Source organism: Sprattus sprattus, assembly GCF_963457725.1.
Source record: "Sprattus sprattus genome assembly, chromosome: 5".
Lineage (NCBI taxonomy): Eukaryota > Metazoa > Chordata > Actinopteri > Clupeiformes > Clupeidae > Sprattus > Sprattus sprattus.
Window position 1 is genome coordinate 39,680,011 of NC_137924.1, and position 17,525 is coordinate 39,697,535.

The window sequence follows — 17,525 nt, forward strand, 5'->3', positions numbered from 1 at the left end:
TACAGTTATTATGGAAAGTAGAAGTAAGGGGTTGCAGTTCCAAGAGAGGTAACCAGAAGCAGTGCAGATGCTCATGTGACCTCTCCTGGCGAATCAGAGCTCACGAAAAAATGCAGAATAAATAATTTTTAAGCAGTCGCCTACTACGGATCTATGAAGGACAACCTGAGTAATAGGCCTACGTACAAGTGTCTTTTTAAAATTGTGATTTAGTTGTCAGCCTATGCGTTTTTCTTTGGCAGCTGGCGTAAAACAGATTGTTTGGGTTGCTTTCCTGCGCATCAGAGGCGAAAGGTAAACACATCCTATGGATCCTAAATTAGCCTATTGTTCTTGTATTGTAGGCTACGGGGCGCCCAGCCACCAATCATTGTAGTTTTTCTATTACGGTGCATGGGTTGTTTGCCTATATGTTGACCACAGTGATTTGAACTGTCAGATATCCGAGAAAAATGAATCGTTGATGTAGCCTGTGTTTGCAGATTTCAAAATCTGCGACTTGAAAAAAGGTTAATGAAAAACCGCAAACCGCTTTTATTTTTCAGAATCCGTCTCCATTGAGACATGCTTTGTAACAGGATGATGTCGAGTGCAGCTCTGCGGGCAATGATGCTGCTTCTGGCGGTGCAGCTTCTCTGCTTCAGGCCGATGAGCGCCGAGCAGGAGGGAGGTACCGTCATTCCTGCCGAAAGTAAGCCATTTTCATGTAATGTTGTAAGGCAGCATACTCCGTAGCCTACAACAACTCGCTAAAGGTGTACAGAACAGTCATCCAAAGCAGGTTCATGATATTTTGTTATATAGGCCATAGACTGTTCTGTTATAATAGCCTACCGGTACACTTTCAAGACGTAAATAGGCTACCTGTCGAAATGTTTCTTACCATTTTTGAGAAGAACGACACATAGATGAAGCAGATTGACTAAATGCGTTTCAAAAACGTCATATTCCCTGATTAGTACATGTACATATGTGCTTATGTGATGCAGCGGTCTAAAGTTTTGGAATAGCAAAAATCTCGTATACAGCAGGAAAGGCTGGATATGGCTATGCTATGGATATATGGTGTAACAACATGCCACTCAGTTTTTTTTAAAGCACCAGGGTATACAGCCTCGACTAAGTGAGGAAAGAGGTTGAAACATCTCGACTCAGACCTTGTTGTCTTTCTTGGAAACTGTTGTTGGAAACATCAGCGCGCCTTGACACCAATAAACTTGTCTTGCTAATAGGACACAAGAAATAGGAGCAAGCAACCTATGTAACAAGCAACACTGAATCGTCTGCTCCTTCTCTTCAGGCCGCCCCTGTGTAGATTGCCATGCCTTTGAATTCATGCAGAGGGCTCTACAGGACTTAAAGAAGACTGCCTTCAACCTGGACTCACGGGTGAGTCCTCCATCCAACAGCAATGAACAGCTCATGTTGCCCTATTGATCTTTAGACCACCATTCCTTGGCCCGTCACTCGTTATTGGTGTTATGGTGGTTGAATGGTTATCGCCACAAACTTTGCTTTGCCTACTTCAGTAGCCATACATCTCTTCAAGTGATGGATTAGTATTATTTTGGCTGCATGGTGTGTTGCAGTCCTGCTTGGTTGAGCTGTAAACTAGAAGCCACATTAGTGCTTTTGCGGCAATCCACCAGACATATCTGCTTAAGGTGTCTGAGGAAGACATTATACACACTTTGGAGTTCTGTTCTTGCCTTCATCTAGAGCATATGATCCTAATTATAGCATGTGTGTTTGTCTGTATTTTCATGGTAATATTAACATCTTTCAGTTTGTTTTTACTCACATACATACATTTACTTACTAACATTTGTCCTTATCTCTCCATTCCTCTTTTTCCTCTTGTCTGGTTCCCTCTCCTCTCAGACGGAGAGTCTGGTGATGCGGGCAGAGCAAAGGGCCCTGTGTGACTGCATGCCTGGCACCACCATGCGTTAAGCAGATACTCCTCCCTTGTTCTGGTGCTAAGGCCAGGCGCCTCTGACCCGGGGACCTGGGCACCCGGGCCCCACCGGGACATGGCACACGTTACTTCCTCACCTGACTAGACGACCCATCCACCAGCACCTTATCACTGCAGAGACTCCATTCACAACAATCTCTCTCTCTCTCTCTCTCTCTCTCTCTCTCTGGCTCTCGCTCGCTCTCTTTCGCTCTCTGTCTCTCTTTGTGTCTCTCTTCCTCCTTTTGTGCCAAGCTGATATATACAGTCGTATGCAAAAGTTTAGGCACCCCTCTAAGGCTGCATGATAATTTACTCTGTCTTCACCAAAAAAGTGGTGAAATATTTGTTTTCTAGTTATCACTGAGTGGTGGGGTGTTTTCCAGACAAAGATATTTAGTGTAGCAGTATTTATTGGTCTGAAATGAAATCAAATGTGAAAAATAGGCTGTGCAAAAGTTTGGGCACCCTCATAATTTTGTTGATTTGAATACATGTACCTACTCAATGCTGATAAACTGCAACACAGAATTAGTCTGATTAGCTCGTCAAGCCTTCAATTCCATAGAAAGGTGCATCCAACCATTAGAAAAGGTATTTAAGGTAGCCAATTGCAAGTTGTGCTTCTCTTTGATTCTCCTCTGAACAGTGCCAACATGGGAGCATCAAAACAGCTATCAAATGATCTGAAAAAAAGATTGTTCAGCACGTTTGTTTAGGAGAAGGCTACAAAAAGTTATCCTGGAGGTTTCAGCTATCAGTTTCCACTGTGATGAATTGTATTATGAAGTGGAAGGCAACAGGCACAGTTCTTGCTAAGGCCAGAAGTGGCAGGCCAAGAAAAATAACAAAGAGGCAAAGGCGAATAATGGTCAGACTGGTCAAGAATAACCCTCAGACCACCTCCAAAGACCTGCAAGGTCATCTTGCTGCAGATGGTGTCACTGTGCATTGCTCAACCATTCAGTGCACATTGCACAGAAAACAGCTGTATGGGAGAGTGATGCAGAAGAAGCCTTTTCCGCACACACGCCACAAACAAGCTCGCTTGAGGTTTGCCAAACTACATTTGAACAAGCCAGGCTCATTTTGGAACAAAGTGCTGTGGAATGATGAGACAAAGATAGCAATATTTATTATTTGGTCACAACAAGAGGCGTTACGCATGGAGGCAAATGAATACAGCATTCCTAGAAAAACACTTGCTGCCCACAGTAAAATTAGGTGGGGGGTCCATCATGCTGTGGGACTGTGTGGCTAGTACAGGAACTGGACATCTATTTAAAGTTGATGGTCGCATGGATTCAACTCAGTACCAGCAAATTCTTGACAATAACGTTCAAGAATCTGTAACAAAGCTGAAGTTACGGCGGAGTTGGGTGTTCCAGCAGGACAATAACACGAAACATGGCTCCAAATCCACTAAGCCATTTATGCAGAAGGACAACTTCAATGTTCTGGAATGGCCATCCCAGTCCCCAGACTTGAATATAATTGAAAAAACATGGGATGTCTTGAAGCGGGCTGTCCACGCTAGGCACCCATCAAACCTTACAGAGCTGGAGCTGTATTTGTAAGGAAGAATGGTCCAAAATACCTTCATCCAGAATCCAGACACTCATCAGAGGCTATAAGAAGCGTCTAGAGGCTGTTATTTTGGCAAAAGGAGGCTCTAGTAAATATTATTGTGATTTTTCTGTTGGGGTGCCCAAATTTATGCACCTGTCTAATTCTGTTATTATACATTTGGCATATTCTCTGTTTATCTAATTAACCTTATTTCACTTCTAAAACATCACTGTGTCCATGTAGTATTATATATGTGACAAAGAAGTTCCTGATCCAAACGCCCAACAATTTATAAATGAAAGTAATAAAGATTATCAGGGGTGCCTAAACTTTTGCATACGACTGTATATATATATAAATGACACCCCTTCATTTCTCACAGTAAAAACAGAGCAGGACCCAAGCCGTCACGCCTCCTCACAAGCATCTCCCATTCTCTGTTTTTCACATGTCTCACCATGCATATGATTTGCACAGTAGAGTAGGTGTCTTTGCACAGTATGTACGTAAAGATAGAGATGTATGTTCAAATTGATGTATTAAGAAGCACTATTTACACGATTACTGTTTTCCACTGTCAATTTAACAGAATTGTATAAGTAGCAGAAATAGGAACTACACCTAAAAGATCAGTTACATTGTACTAATACTTTACAGAAATGCAATTCTGGTATATGACGTGAATATTTTAGAATAGATTAGGGATAGACTCTAATGAAGGTGTTGCTTCATCTGCATGGAAATGGGTTTTGTCTAGTAAGGGACATAATCATTTTAAGGCCAATTTGGGATGAATTCTACTGGGCTGAATTATTTTAGAATTAGTTATTTACATCATGGTTTTGATTTTGTGTGACTCAATGCGTAGGGGTGGGGGGGGATTGGATTGTAGTGGGAAAGATTTAGTTTAGTCTGTGTAATCTGTATGAAAAAAAGTATTGTCTGATAGTAATTGTTAACAATATTGTTATTTTGCTTGTAAAGAAACACTTTATGTCAGGCTTTCAGAAATTATTTTCCATTTGTGCTATCTTGCAGTGAACTAATTACGACTGTGGACTCTCTTTAAAGCGGTTCACAGGGCAACATTGAAATAAAATTAATATACTATACATAGTATGTTCAGTTTACTTACGTACACAGTGTCACAGACAATAAAGGATTGACAAAATAATTGTATGCAAAACATTTATATGTATATTATTTATTATTAATGTTATAAAGTTAAAAGTTATCTGCTATTTGATATTTGGAAGTACATCTATTTCTATATCTATAGTTATTAGCTATAGTGTCATATACCCATACTCAAATAGCCATTCACCTGTTTTCTGGACCATCAGCCCATTCTCTATTGAGTTTGGAAAGGTATTAAGGAACTGAAGTCGTGGATTTGCAGAAAAACAAACAATAGGAACTACACTCCGCCTAAGTATATTTGTGTCTCTCATTCCTACCATAAAAGACAGACCAAAACATACAGAAACACAATTACGGAATGATTCAGATTTGATAAGAGGAATTGATGTTGGAAAGACAGACTTGTGTTTTCATTCCAGTGGAGATGCTGATGCAAGCCAGAAGAAGATCATTAAGAAGCTACAGATCTGAATCAACTCACAGACGATGTGTAATCATCTTTTAGCTGAGTTTAAGCTGACTGAAGAAACCATGCAACTGAGAAAGGTGATTGAATCTAAGGAACAGGAAATCTTTAGACGCTGTGAGATTCTGCAGCAAAAGTTTAGAGAGCTGGAGGACTCAACTGTGCCTGTCAAATCAGTCTGAGAAAAATAAGATGACAAGCAAAAACCTGAAGAAAAAAAAACTGAGGATGGACTTGGAGAAGAAACTTAGAGAGAAAGAGGGAAGGAAATCCAGCCGTTTGTCTGGCAGAGGGGATTCCAGAGCTACACGGAAAACTCAAATTAAAGAAAGCTAAAGAAACAAACTCAAATTAAAGAAAGCTAAAGAAACAAACTCAAATTAAAGAAAGCTAAAGAAACAAACTCCAGATGTCAACAAAACATGTGCTTCAGGTAAGTCTTTAAGAAAACAGCATTTTAGATAAAAAGATATTTCAGATGAGGGTTTGTTGATCATGTGTAATTTCATAATTTATACTATGCAAATATTTCCAACAATATAGGGTTGCAATGCTATGTTAAAATGGTAGGTATTCAAATGTATAGTTGTATTGTCCCGATTTCTGTTCTAAATTCAAGAAGAAGTCTGAAGCACACTCTGCTTATCTCATCTTAGAGGCTTTAGCTGATCCTTAATGAAAATGAAAAACTATTATATTTTTCATGCCAGACCTGGCCCCCCATCCTTCCAATGGAAAACTAGAGGACAGTGATGTGAACACAGCAGAGTTCACGATCAAAGTAGGGCCTGGGTAGACGCATCTGAAATAAACTAGAATCCTCCTGATATCAAACACAGTGACCTGGTGAAATATCTATATCCGTCTCTTTAATGTTTTCCCAATATGCCCAATTTGTACAAAATATTGATTGCATTCCATCTCCCAATTTCTTTGTATTGTGATGATTTCATTAATAATTTTAGGAGCACATTTAACCTACAAAATGAAAACCTTTGAATGATGGGGTCAGCAATACCTTAATTTGCTTAATATACTTAAATTAATGTCAGATTTATGGTCGAAGATTTATTGTAACTCAAATACATGTCAAGCTTGCTGCTCAACTAGGCTGTGTTTGTTGAGAAGAGCTTTTTATCAGGATTCATCAGGATGAGAGTCAAACTCTGTAGGGGAATGTTCTTTTTGTAGAAGATTAAATAATATATTCTTCCCTGATCTTCTCCTAAATCACCTAAAACTTGCAGCAATATTTTATAGTAAACTAGGTTTACTCAACCATGCAATGTTTTTGTTAAATGGGAAGTTGATAGAACAGTGCTTCCCCTTGAAATGGATATCTTCATGGCAAGCTAGTTACAATATGGTAAATGCTTCTAAAATCACTTATCTCTTTTAGCCTTTTTTTTTGGCTCCCCTGTAAATTCAGATAAATTCAACAGCGACACGACACCTTTAGGGTAGACTGAGTACAGTTGAGTACAGGGTACAGTTGAGACATCTGAATTAGATTGTACGTGCTTAGCATGTTGGTGGCATATTTAAGTTTACTAAATACCTCACAGTAAGTTCAGAACCCAAAAGTTTTGACTACTGGGTCTAGGTTAGGGTTAGGTAGATATGCTAGTGGCTAACGTTATTTTTCTTTTTAAGTGCTTCCAACAACATCACTTAATTCGTATTATTAGGCTACTTATTTTCTTTTGACGTCTTTATCGGCATTGATGCTCTAGTCTACACCACGCCCAAAACAGCTGGTGGCGGTAATACACCAACTTGGAATGTCAACCACCAATAAATTGACCGAAGAAGAGAACTTTTTGTACTTTCTTGCGTTCCGTAGAGCAAATGTCTACCGCGGGAATTTTGAGCCTTCAAGAGCTTTGGTTGAATAAGGAGGTGTTTTGAGTTGTTTGCAGTTCTTTGGTCTACAGGCATATTTTGGTTTTGACGCTGAGGGAAGTTTCATCTGTTTGAAGGTATGAAGTAGTAGTGTTGACGTACTGAAAGTGTAAAGTGCACAATCACTTATTAAGCTACTATCAGTTTTAGCTACTTTAAAGCTAGCCTTCAAATGCCAGCGACCCTTTTTCTGTCATTAAGTCTCGCGCAGGATTAACTGTATCTCACGGTTCATGACCTTGACCTTTTAAATAACTTTTTGAGCTTTTACCCGAAGCGATTATATATCCTTCCTGATTGTTGTGGTTAATTTAACGTTATCAATAGTGTTGTTACACTATATCGTTTCGGTGTTAACGTTAACTCTTGTTGTAAAGGGACCGGGTTAACGTTGGTAAGTTATCGGGCAGTGGTAGTGCTTCAAGTCACCGACACTTCATGTTTTGGGCCTTTATGCCTCTATGCAGCTACTGACATGCGTGAACTTTGTGACAGAGAAACGAAATGAAAACATCTTTTCTATATCTAATATATGTTAGCCCAGATTTGTTGTGTTTCGGTTGATATTATGTGCGTTTGTCTTTACATGGTTTCTTCCGAGTAAGGAGGTCAGAACCTATCCTACTGTAACCAAGATTTAATGTTTTGCTACAATTTACCAGTCAATAATTTCCAACCATTTAAACTCACTGCTGGTCCACACACAACACACAACACACGGTCCAGTTAAAGCTTAAGCTCCCCCTCATTTTGTGCTCTTCACCGTGTATGTGACCGAAATAGCTTAAATGCACAATGAACGGGGCCCACTTTGTGAAGACACTGTTTCGCCTGGGCTATCCAGAAGCCTCTGCTCTGAAGCCCACTGAGTTTGACTGGATGTCTGACGACACCCCGGACACCCAGGAATTCCTGCGTTTCTTCTGCAGTCTTGGAGCTCAGAATGTTTTATCTGAAGAGGAAGAACATTCGTACAGACTCCTGGTTGACTCTGGCAAGTCCATACTGACTGAGCCGGAACTTGAGAAGTTGGAACGACCTAAGAAGTCAAGAGGACTGGAGTTAATTGAGGAAGATGATGACAGTGATGAGGAGGTGGATATGGAGGAAGATGCTGCTGCTGACGACGGCAGCGTTGAGGAACTCCAGTACCAACTGGAGAACTTGCGTAGACAGAAGCGCCTGAGGCATCAGCGTCTGCTCCAGCTGCAGTGTATGAGGCAGAGGTGCGCCGACAATGCTGTGGCCCTGTCCCAAGGCCAGGAGCATGGCAATGACGGAGGGCAGGGTGGGACCGTGGCACAGGCCCTCGTCAAGGAGAATGTGACCACCAATGTGGCGTTGCAAGACCTCCAGGGGGAGGTGAAGAGGCTGCAGAGCCTCATGTTTGTAGAAGAGGGCGCTGTGGAGTGGCAGCAGGAGTACTTGCAGATGGAGCGCCACTCCCGGCACTCGGTTGCCCTCCTCTACCAGCTCCCCCTGGAACCGTACATGCAGAAAGTGGAGCTCGCCCACCAGTGCATTATGGGTCACTACAAGGTGAGGCTTACCCCACTCACACGCTGAACACACACTCCCTGGAAATACACATTACATGCACCCATACTAGATATTTAAAATGTTCTCAAATTCCATTTGAAGAGCTTAGTAGGAATGACTTTTTGACTAGTGCTCAAAGAACTTACATAGACTGAGACAGTTTGCCATTATCTTTGAGGTCTGTAACACTTGTAGTAGTATAGCCTCACATAATGACATTATTGCTGGTGTTCATTAACTGTTGTCATGACTTTCTAATATTATCATTTGTTATTGCAGAGGTGCCTTGCTACAGATGTGTCCATGTTGAATGAAGAAGAGGAGGAGGAGCAGGAGGATGGAACCATTGGGAAAGAGGCGGATGAAGACGAGGTGGAGAGGAACAGGAGAGAGCTGGCGAGGCTGCAGGCGGCTCTCTTGCTGATTCAGGGACAGCTGCTGCAGGCGCGCGCAGAGGAGGCTGGATCCCGGGCGGAAAAGGAGTTGCTGTCCCAACAAAAGGGCACAAATACACAGGTGAGACGCACAGACGCCCTCACGCCCACACACCCACACGCCCGCACGCCCGCACACGCGCACAGGGTTTAGGAAGGCAAAGGTGTTGTTGTGCCAACAGAGATGCTAAGACCACCAGTTGAGAGACGCACTCACTCACACCTGGCTAGATGATCACACCTGTTCTCACAAACCCACTAGTATGTGGTGAGTTTGCTGAACTTCTTTTAAATGTATAGGCGAAAACTAAAGACAATCACCATCATCTTAATGCCGGGAACAGATACATATCTTCTTTCAGGCACATTAGTGAAAGTGGGAACCTACTATGCCCCACCAAATTTGTCTTAAATATAATTTTTCTTTCTTTCTTTCTTTCTTACTGATACTTCATCCTCCAGCCTTTGCCTCCTGACATCGGCACCACCCCTGTCATGCCCTCAGATCGTCTCCTCGCTCTCCTTCGCCGCCGTGCCGAGCAGCTCTGCCTTGCCACACTCCAAGCTGACGCATGTGAGCAGGCTGTGAGCGTGCACCAACGCGCACGTCTGCAGGAGGGCCTTTGGGGGGCACTGCTGCACCAGCACGCCCAGCTGGAGTTGCTGCGGGCACTGCTGGGCACCGAGCGAGACGCGCACGCCCGCACCCTCGCTCACACGGAGAGTGTCGCAGGGATCCTGGGGGAGGAAGCTGCGCAGGCAGACGGACAGGTTGAGGAGCTGAAGCGCCTCCAGGAGAGTGTGCCCAGGTCTCAGAGCGAGCCCGCTGTCAGCGCTAAAGACCCCACCGTCAAGAGGTGAGGCACGAGGAGTCCAGAGAGGATGAGAGGTTTAAATAGATGGATTTGTAAAGAATGAGTGAAAGAATGAGTGGAGGGATAGATATGTATGTGCTTGATAAGTAGTGTGTATGGGTGAAAGTAGATAAGGACACAGGTTCTGCAAGTGGATATCCCTTTTTAGGTTTGCCAGAAGGGACAAAGAGTCATCAATCACATACTTCTTGCATCACAACTTAACTCAGTGTTACCAATGATGCACTGTATTTCAGCAACCCAAAGCAAAACAGTAGAAACTAATGCTGCCCTATAGATGACCAACACAGAGAGCCTTGATGGTTTTATTGGAAATCTGAAGTTCACAGAGAAAATCTGTGTTTAAAGATTTAAAAGATTAAACAATATTAATCACAAGTATTTCAATTAAAATGTACTTTCTTTGTGTTGATCCTACATGGATTCTTTGGTTTTACATTTATTAATCAGCTATAACAACTTTGGTCTTTAGAAGAACAAAAGCGATAATCATGAATTAAATATTAATTAATCTAAAAAAAATCGATTGACCGCACTAGTAATTATATACACTCAGTTCATACACATTGGTAATTCAAAGTGCATTACAAATGAGCAAATAAAGGAATAGGAATAATAAGAGCTCAAAACAGGTAAAAATCCAGGCAATGTTTCTAAACAAACCCCTGGCCCCCACAGGTTGCTGGCGATCCTGGAGGCTCCTGAGGAGATGGCCGGCTGCTTTGACTGTTTGACAGAACTCACAGGCGTGATCTCTGCTCAGGGGGCGGAGCTCAGCCATCTGTGCGGAGCCGAGGGCAGGGCTGGGGCTGAGCTGCTGAGCCTGATGATTGGTCTTGAGAAGGACTGTGACACTCTGAGGCAGGCTGCTCTCTCAAGGGCGTGGCAGGTGCAGCGGTCTCCGCAGGTATGTGCTGCTGCTGCTGGTCTCTCACCTGTGTATCAGCATGAAATTCGCATGAAGCATTTTCACTAAACGGCAGTGTCGGTCTCCCACACCATAAACGTGTCTAGTGCTCACAAGGACCCAGGTCTTTCTTCATGGGGGGGGTGGATTAACTACTGATTGACATTGGGTAAAATGCGACTAAGGTTGATGGAAATGGTTTTGTTAGCATCAAATCACATTTTTGCGATTTTATTATTTAAACACGTAAACAGATCTATGTGTTAAGCAGTAAGATCTCCCAGAAGCAGTGAGGGTTTTCGCTGAACACACCGGCATTGAATTAATGCTTTGCTTTATCTATCTATCTATCTATCTATCTATCTATCTATTAGGGATGCAAATGATTAATCGACTTTAGATTAATTGTCGATTAAGAGGTTGCTCGATCAAAATGTATTAATCACGATTAATCGCTAGAGGGCGCTAGCGCGAGAGACCGGTTGAAAACCAATGTTCTCTGTGTAATGCAGTATTGAAATACAGTAGTTCCACTAGCTCACTCAGTTATCATTTGAACACCGTGCATGCTGCTGTCCTGCATGGCACCACCAGTTCACCTGGTCAACCTAAAATCACAGCTACACTGTATTATACCTTCTCTCGCTTACTGCCGCGAGTTATGGCTTATAGTCTTTAAACTCAGGTTAGCTAATAGCTTGTTAGCGGGCTAGCTCACTGAGACTTCATAGAGTTAGCTACCTAGCTCGTTAGCGGGCTAGCTCACCTTGCTATGAATGTGAATATCTCTGTCTACTCCCGCGCTAATGTGTGCCCGCGAGTTTGGCTCATGAGAGTTAGTAAGTAAGTAAGTAAGAGTTGAGTTGGCTATTTAGCTTGATAGCGGACTAGCTCACTCAGGCTTAATGATTAGATACCTAGCTCGTTAGCGGGCTAGCTTACCTTTGCCTGATGGCTTGTCATTAAGAATGTAACTACTCTATCCCTCACTACCGTGAGCGCGAGTTAAACTTCAGAGAGTTGTGTTGGCTATTTAGCTTGTAATAGCCTAGATGCAGTTTCTTCATAATCTATAGGCTCAATAATATTCTGTTTGGCTCTATTTAATTTCTTCTATTCTTTTTTGTTTTATGTCTGTTTCAAATGCAAGAACTGAGCCAGTCCATAATTTATTTCTTTTTTTTTTTAAATTAATGAATGGATTTTGTTATACCATAAAAAAAACTTTTCTGCTTTCTTTTCCTAATGCATAATTACTTGAGGAATGTATAATAGAATAGAATAGAATTATCATAATGTAATGTAATATAATAATAATAATAATAGGGCCTATTTTTAAAGGCCCTATTGAAGCACTGAAACTCAGGTGAAAAACGCTGCTTATCAATTAATCGAAAGTCGATCGATAAGATTATCAACTAATGATTAATGAATTAATCGATAATTTGCATCCCTACTATCTATCTTTCTAAACCTGATTGTTCAAATCCTTGATTGTGATTGGCTAAAAGCCGTTGTAAAATCCAGCATTACCTTACAATTTGACCTGATTACATTCCATATTACTGCGCAGCGAATGGCAAGGCATTCATATAGCGCATTTCATACCCAGTGTTCCATCTGGCTGTTGCGTTGCTTCAAGGGTTGCGTGGCAACGATTTAGTTAGGAACTATAATTTTTAGTGGCGGAAGAATGACGGTTTATCATTAAACTATTGTTTCTTAAATTGAATTGTCTTTATTTATGAAACCATATCAAATATGTGTAGTAACAGGTTTAGAAAAGCAATAAGCCCCGCGAGTCCGTGCTTTGCGCTGATTTTAGAACAGGTAAGGGGGTTTAACGGCACTCCGCTTCGCGTCGTGCCTAACAACTCCCTTACCTGTTCTAAAATCAGCGCAAAGCACGGCCTCTTGGGGCTTATTGCTTAAATCTACACTGTATATTTGCTGTCTCATGCGCTCTCTCATACATCCCCCCCCCTTCTCTGATGTAGGGCGTATCTGAAGCCTTGCAGAAACTGGAGAAGCAGACTGCCTCCTTCTTCAGACGGCTGAAAGAGGTGTCTGCCGACTTCTCCTCCAAGCGCTCCCTGCTAAAGCACAGCGCCACTCTGAGGCGAGAGAGGGAACTGTACGTGCTCTTCCACCTTGACCCTGCCCAGCTGAGCAGAGTGCTGGAGGACTGGGAGACCAGCGAGTGAAGCCATAACTCAGCACAATGGCACACAAGAACAACACCTGATCTCTTGATGTCATTCACTGGCACTTGTTTTGCTGGTCCACTCCCTAGCCTGTGCCTTAGCCCCCTATAACCCCTCATACGCTCACTTCCACAGATGACAACTGGTGATGGCGGCAGTTGGAATATTCAGTTCACCGGGAGTGGGAAATCCCACATTAGGTCAATGTTTTCACCCAGTGGTTCTCACGCACTTTAACTTCCTTTTTGTGTGTGTGTGTGTGTGTGTGTGTGTGTGTGTGTGTGTGTGTGTTTTGATGTGTTTGTCTAATACACTATCTCTCTATCTTTATACATGCTTTATTATTCCTAATGCACTTTGTCCTTTGTGATACTAACAGACAGGTTACTTATAGACTTTATATGCTACTTATGTACTCTATATATTATATTATGCTTTATTATTGGATGAGTGGATGCTGGATGGCAATCCTTGAGGTAATCCAATCATGTCCTCACTGTGGTTTGTTTTTGTGCAATTGGTTGGTCGAAAGCGAAGGGGTGGGAAAGCACTTTAAATGTCATAAAAATAAAATGTTATAAGTATGCATTAATCATTTTCTTTCCCTCCTTTGTCTACAACTTCCCTAATTCGGTTCTCACTAAAAAAAAAAAAAAGTGGCAGCCGTGGCCTACTGGTTAGGGTTTCAGGCCGGTAACCGTAGGGTGACCGGTTCGATCCCCGACCAGTAGGAAAAATGTGGGCGGGGGAAGTGGTAGACCACTGCTCTCCCATGCCCACATCCACGCCTGAAGTGCCCTTGAGCAAGGCACCTAACCCCGATCACTGCTCTCCGGGCGCCGCCAATGGCAGCCCACTGCTCCGGGTTAGTGTTACTTCACTTCACTGTGTGTGTGTGTGTGTCACTTCCCTGGATGGGTTAAATACAGAGGTTGATTTCAGAGTGTGTGTGTCTACACCACCTCTGACTTTCACTTTCACTCCCCCTATTGAAACACACAGTCCTTAGTGATCCACATTTATATATCTAGTCATTTTTTTTCATCACTTCGCTGTGGTTTATTCCTTTCTGCAGTGTCTAGGCGTGAGTCAGGCTGATTAAAACCCAGATGTGTCAGAAAGGATTTGGAGGTCCAACACGGGTCAGGAAATCAGCCAGCCAGTCGTCCTTGTTTGCATTATGCTGACGGGGTGCATCATGTGTGTGTTGTAGCGTCCTTAGGGCTTTTCTGCAGTAGTAGTAGAACGTGCCTTTGACTGGCCAAATCAGCTGTGATGTGAGGCTCATGACCCGGTTCAACAATTGAACTTAAAATTGGCAAAATATAAATAGGGAGACTTGGTGTAGTGGATCTGCAGTTTCATCCTTTACTCAGGAGTATGCTGGAGCAAGGAAAGAGAATACAGAATCGGTGATCAGAGCCTCCCTAACTTCACATCTTACATCTTTCAGGACAACCAGTAGATAGATAGAGAGGGAGAGATGGAGAATCTGTTCAGCTGTCTGTATGCAGGCCCACTGTCTGCATCTGCACAGAGGATCGTGACCGCACTAAGAGCCGAGTATGCAGATAGGGTCGACAGGAGCCACATCTGTGAGTCAGACAGACAGCCACACGCACACACACACACTCTCACACACACACACACACACATCCCAAAAGACACTTGTAAAGTTAGAGCTCAATATGCAGACTGCTGACCAGGACATGAGCAGACAGCACAATACACACAGTAAGACTTGGGTAAACATATAGGACAGCATCAGACAAACAGCAGCATACACACACACACACACACAAACAAAGAGTTAGAGTTGGGTATACATATTATGGGATTGCATCAGACAGAAACATGAACATACACAAATACAATAAAAGAGGAGTACGCAAAGAGGAACAACATGAGCACTGAGAAGCATGTCCGAAGCTTAAAGCCCATAATGCAGACAGCACTGTCATGGAGTGAGTCACACAGCAGTAACCCACATGTGCAGACACGGACACACACCATGACCGCTAATTATGCAGACAGGGCTGGCAGGAGCCATGGCAGTTAGTCACAGAGCAGGAACACACATGTGCAGACATGTATAGTAGGCACATCCGGTGAGGACTAAGTAGGCAAACAGTAATAACACAATATTGTATAGGGAGTTTGGATCCCGTATGTGCACACAAACACACACACACACACACACACACACATACATACGTATGTATAGTGAATACTCACAGTATAGACAGGCTGGGCCAACAGCATGTTCATCTAACAGTTCTCAGTAATGAATAATCTTTTGGCTATGCACTATACATTCACCAGTGGAAGGCACTGCGGACACATAAGGTATGATTTGTTGCCAGAGACAATATTGCACATACGATCAATTCTATTTAAAGAGATGAATTTACACAGATTCACAAGATGATTAAGAAGGGAGTAGACATACACATCCTAGTATTTGAGGACTCGGCCACCTTTTTTTTTTTTTTTTTTTACTCTAACAGTAACATCCAAATAATAGTGTATTCTGCAATGTTACTTCAAAGCACTTTTTGTGATGTTTTGCACACTTTACATTTATTATATGCTCTGGCAGTATAGAATTGGCCCATGAATGTCAAACATCAATTAGGAGAAAGAGACACTGAAACAATTAGGCCTGTGGAATATATATTTTAGCCGAGTCAGTGGTTATCTAAGGGAAACTCAGTGTAGAAAGGCTGTGCTGTTGCATTCAAAAAGACTAAATGATGAAATTAACAGAAATTAAATGAACAGTTTTGAAATGGTTTGGTCCTGTGAGATGTAAGGTTACGCGTAGAACAAGATGCATGTATGCCGTATGTGTTCTCTCCCATGCCTGCAGATTTACAGCGGAGGCCTGTGAACCCGTTCCAGTCTCAGAACACCTGGAGCCAAACCCAGAACAACCACTCTTCCTCCAGCAGGTGGGTCAGAGCACATCAAGTACACACACCAGGAGATCATTACACAATGTGATGCACACACGAATACATTCAAGCATTCAGATTCCACCACTTGTGTTTTAGACAGTGGTTGTCATATTGTATAATCACCTTCAGCATACAAACACACCTAATTCGAATTAATGTTAGACAGTCTCATGCTATTTGATAGCATAGAAGTAACCGAATTGTGCACTGTGTGTACACACGAAGTATGTAAATCCTTGTTGCAATACGGTTCTTGAGACACTAATTGTGAAAGGTGTTTTGCGGTTCGCTTTAAACTGAACCAAACTCTCTGCTGTTGTGTAGATCGTGGCCCAGGCCTTACTCCAGCTTCACTGGCACCCAGGGAGAGTCACAGACACCCGGGTTCACAGCCACAGAGAGGGACTCTCCACCCAGTCATGCTACCCCTCTGCCTGCCTGGATGGAGTGAGTGATTATAGGGCATGATGGGGTGTGTGGAGGATGGAGGGGTCTCTTCTCAATAAAGGAATACTTACAAACCATAGATTATGTTATCCATAGATTTTCCCATGCACAAGCATGAAGGTTTTAAGCTAGATTTTCTTTTTTTTTCAAAAGCCTGAAGAGACTTGGTAGGTTTAGTTTAAATATGTAGACTTCTCTTTTTTTAATGACTTTAGTGGCGTGGATCGAGGAGAATTTCTTTGAGACATTAAATTTGGCACCTTCACCTGGGGCAAGCAGAAGTTGTGCTTTTCATGAATCAATGGATACATTATTATATATTATTAATATATATATATAGGGCAGAAGAAAATGCTATTAGCTTGTGAGCAGTCAGTAATCCCTTATTTTATTTATTCTGGTATCAAAATATAAGAAAATATCTGAGTAGCGTAGTCCATTGGCCTTTAGCTTTGTCTTCCTTATTTACTCTTAAAAGGTCAGCAGAGAGGGAGCCTTCCTTTACCCCAGAGAGAGAATCTCCGTTGTCTCCGTTGCCCTTCAACTCTTCTCAAACTGAGTTTTCACTCCGCCTGGACTCCCCCCATTACGAGCCCTCATTCCACTTCCAGCCTGTGAAACGCTCCTCTGGCTTTTTTCACTCCCCCCAAAAAGACCGCCCGTTCCCACTTCCATCCCCTCAGAGAGGCTCCCCATTCTCCTCCGTGTTCCCTCCGAAGGAGCCCCCTCGAACCCCTCCCTCCATGGGCACGAACCTGCTGGGGTTTACTGGGCCTGCTGCTGCTCCCAGAGGGGTAGTTAGGAGGCTGAGGATGCCCCCCCAGCAAGACAGGGCAGACCATCTTCAGAGTCACCCGGAGGACAGGTCTGACCAGGCCAGACAGCCGATGATACTGGAGACCCACGCCAGACTAGAGAGCCACCAATCAGGAATGCATATGCACCACACCAGACCTGAGACAAACCACACTGGACCCCATATTCATCAGATGGGGCCTGAGAACCACTGCAAAGAGACCAGTCCGTGGGCAAAACCAGGTACCCACACCAGACTAGACAACCACCAGGTGGATCCTGATTTCTGTCTCACCAAATGTGATATCAACCAGGCTGGACCAGACGACCTCC

General features: G+C 42.9%; 2 protein-coding genes across 2 annotated transcripts; both read left to right on the forward strand.

The window, feature by feature from the left end:
• Positions 1-128: 128 nt before the first annotated feature.
• On the forward strand, positions 129-4,371 carry nicol1 (NELL2 interacting cell ontogeny regulator 1). Its single transcript, XM_080839180.1, has 4 exons — positions 129-294; positions 546-691; positions 1,301-1,389; positions 1,882-4,371. Exons 2-4 carry the CDS (start codon positions 565-567, stop codon positions 1,951-1,953), a joined length of 288 nt encoding a protein of 95 aa, XP_080695306.1. The 5' UTR covers positions 129-294; positions 546-564; the 3' UTR covers positions 1,954-4,371.
• Positions 4,372-7,829: 3,458 nt separating this feature from the next.
• Positions 7,830-12,993, forward strand: haus3 (HAUS augmin-like complex, subunit 3; the record flags this gene model as incomplete). Its single annotated transcript, XM_080838713.1, has 5 exons — positions 7,830-8,573; positions 8,853-9,089; positions 9,470-9,864; positions 10,561-10,789; positions 12,787-12,993. 5 exons carry the CDS (start codon positions 7,830-7,832, stop codon positions 12,991-12,993), a joined length of 1,812 nt encoding a protein of 603 aa, XP_080694839.1.
• Between the last annotated feature and the right edge of the window lie 4,532 nt (positions 12,994-17,525).

Coding starts and splice junctions, on each gene's coding strand:
- nicol1 (XM_080839180.1), top strand. CDS start 565: ATGCTTTGTAACAGGATGATGTCGAGTGCAGCTCTGCGGGCAATGATG. Junction 692..1,300: donor TACCGTCATTCCTGCCGAAA/GTAAGCCATTTT, acceptor CCTTCTCTTCAG/GCCGCCCCTGTGTAGATTGC. Junction 1,390..1,881: donor CCTTCAACCTGGACTCACGG/GTGAGTCCTCCA, acceptor CTCTCCTCTCAG/ACGGAGAGTCTGGTGATGCG.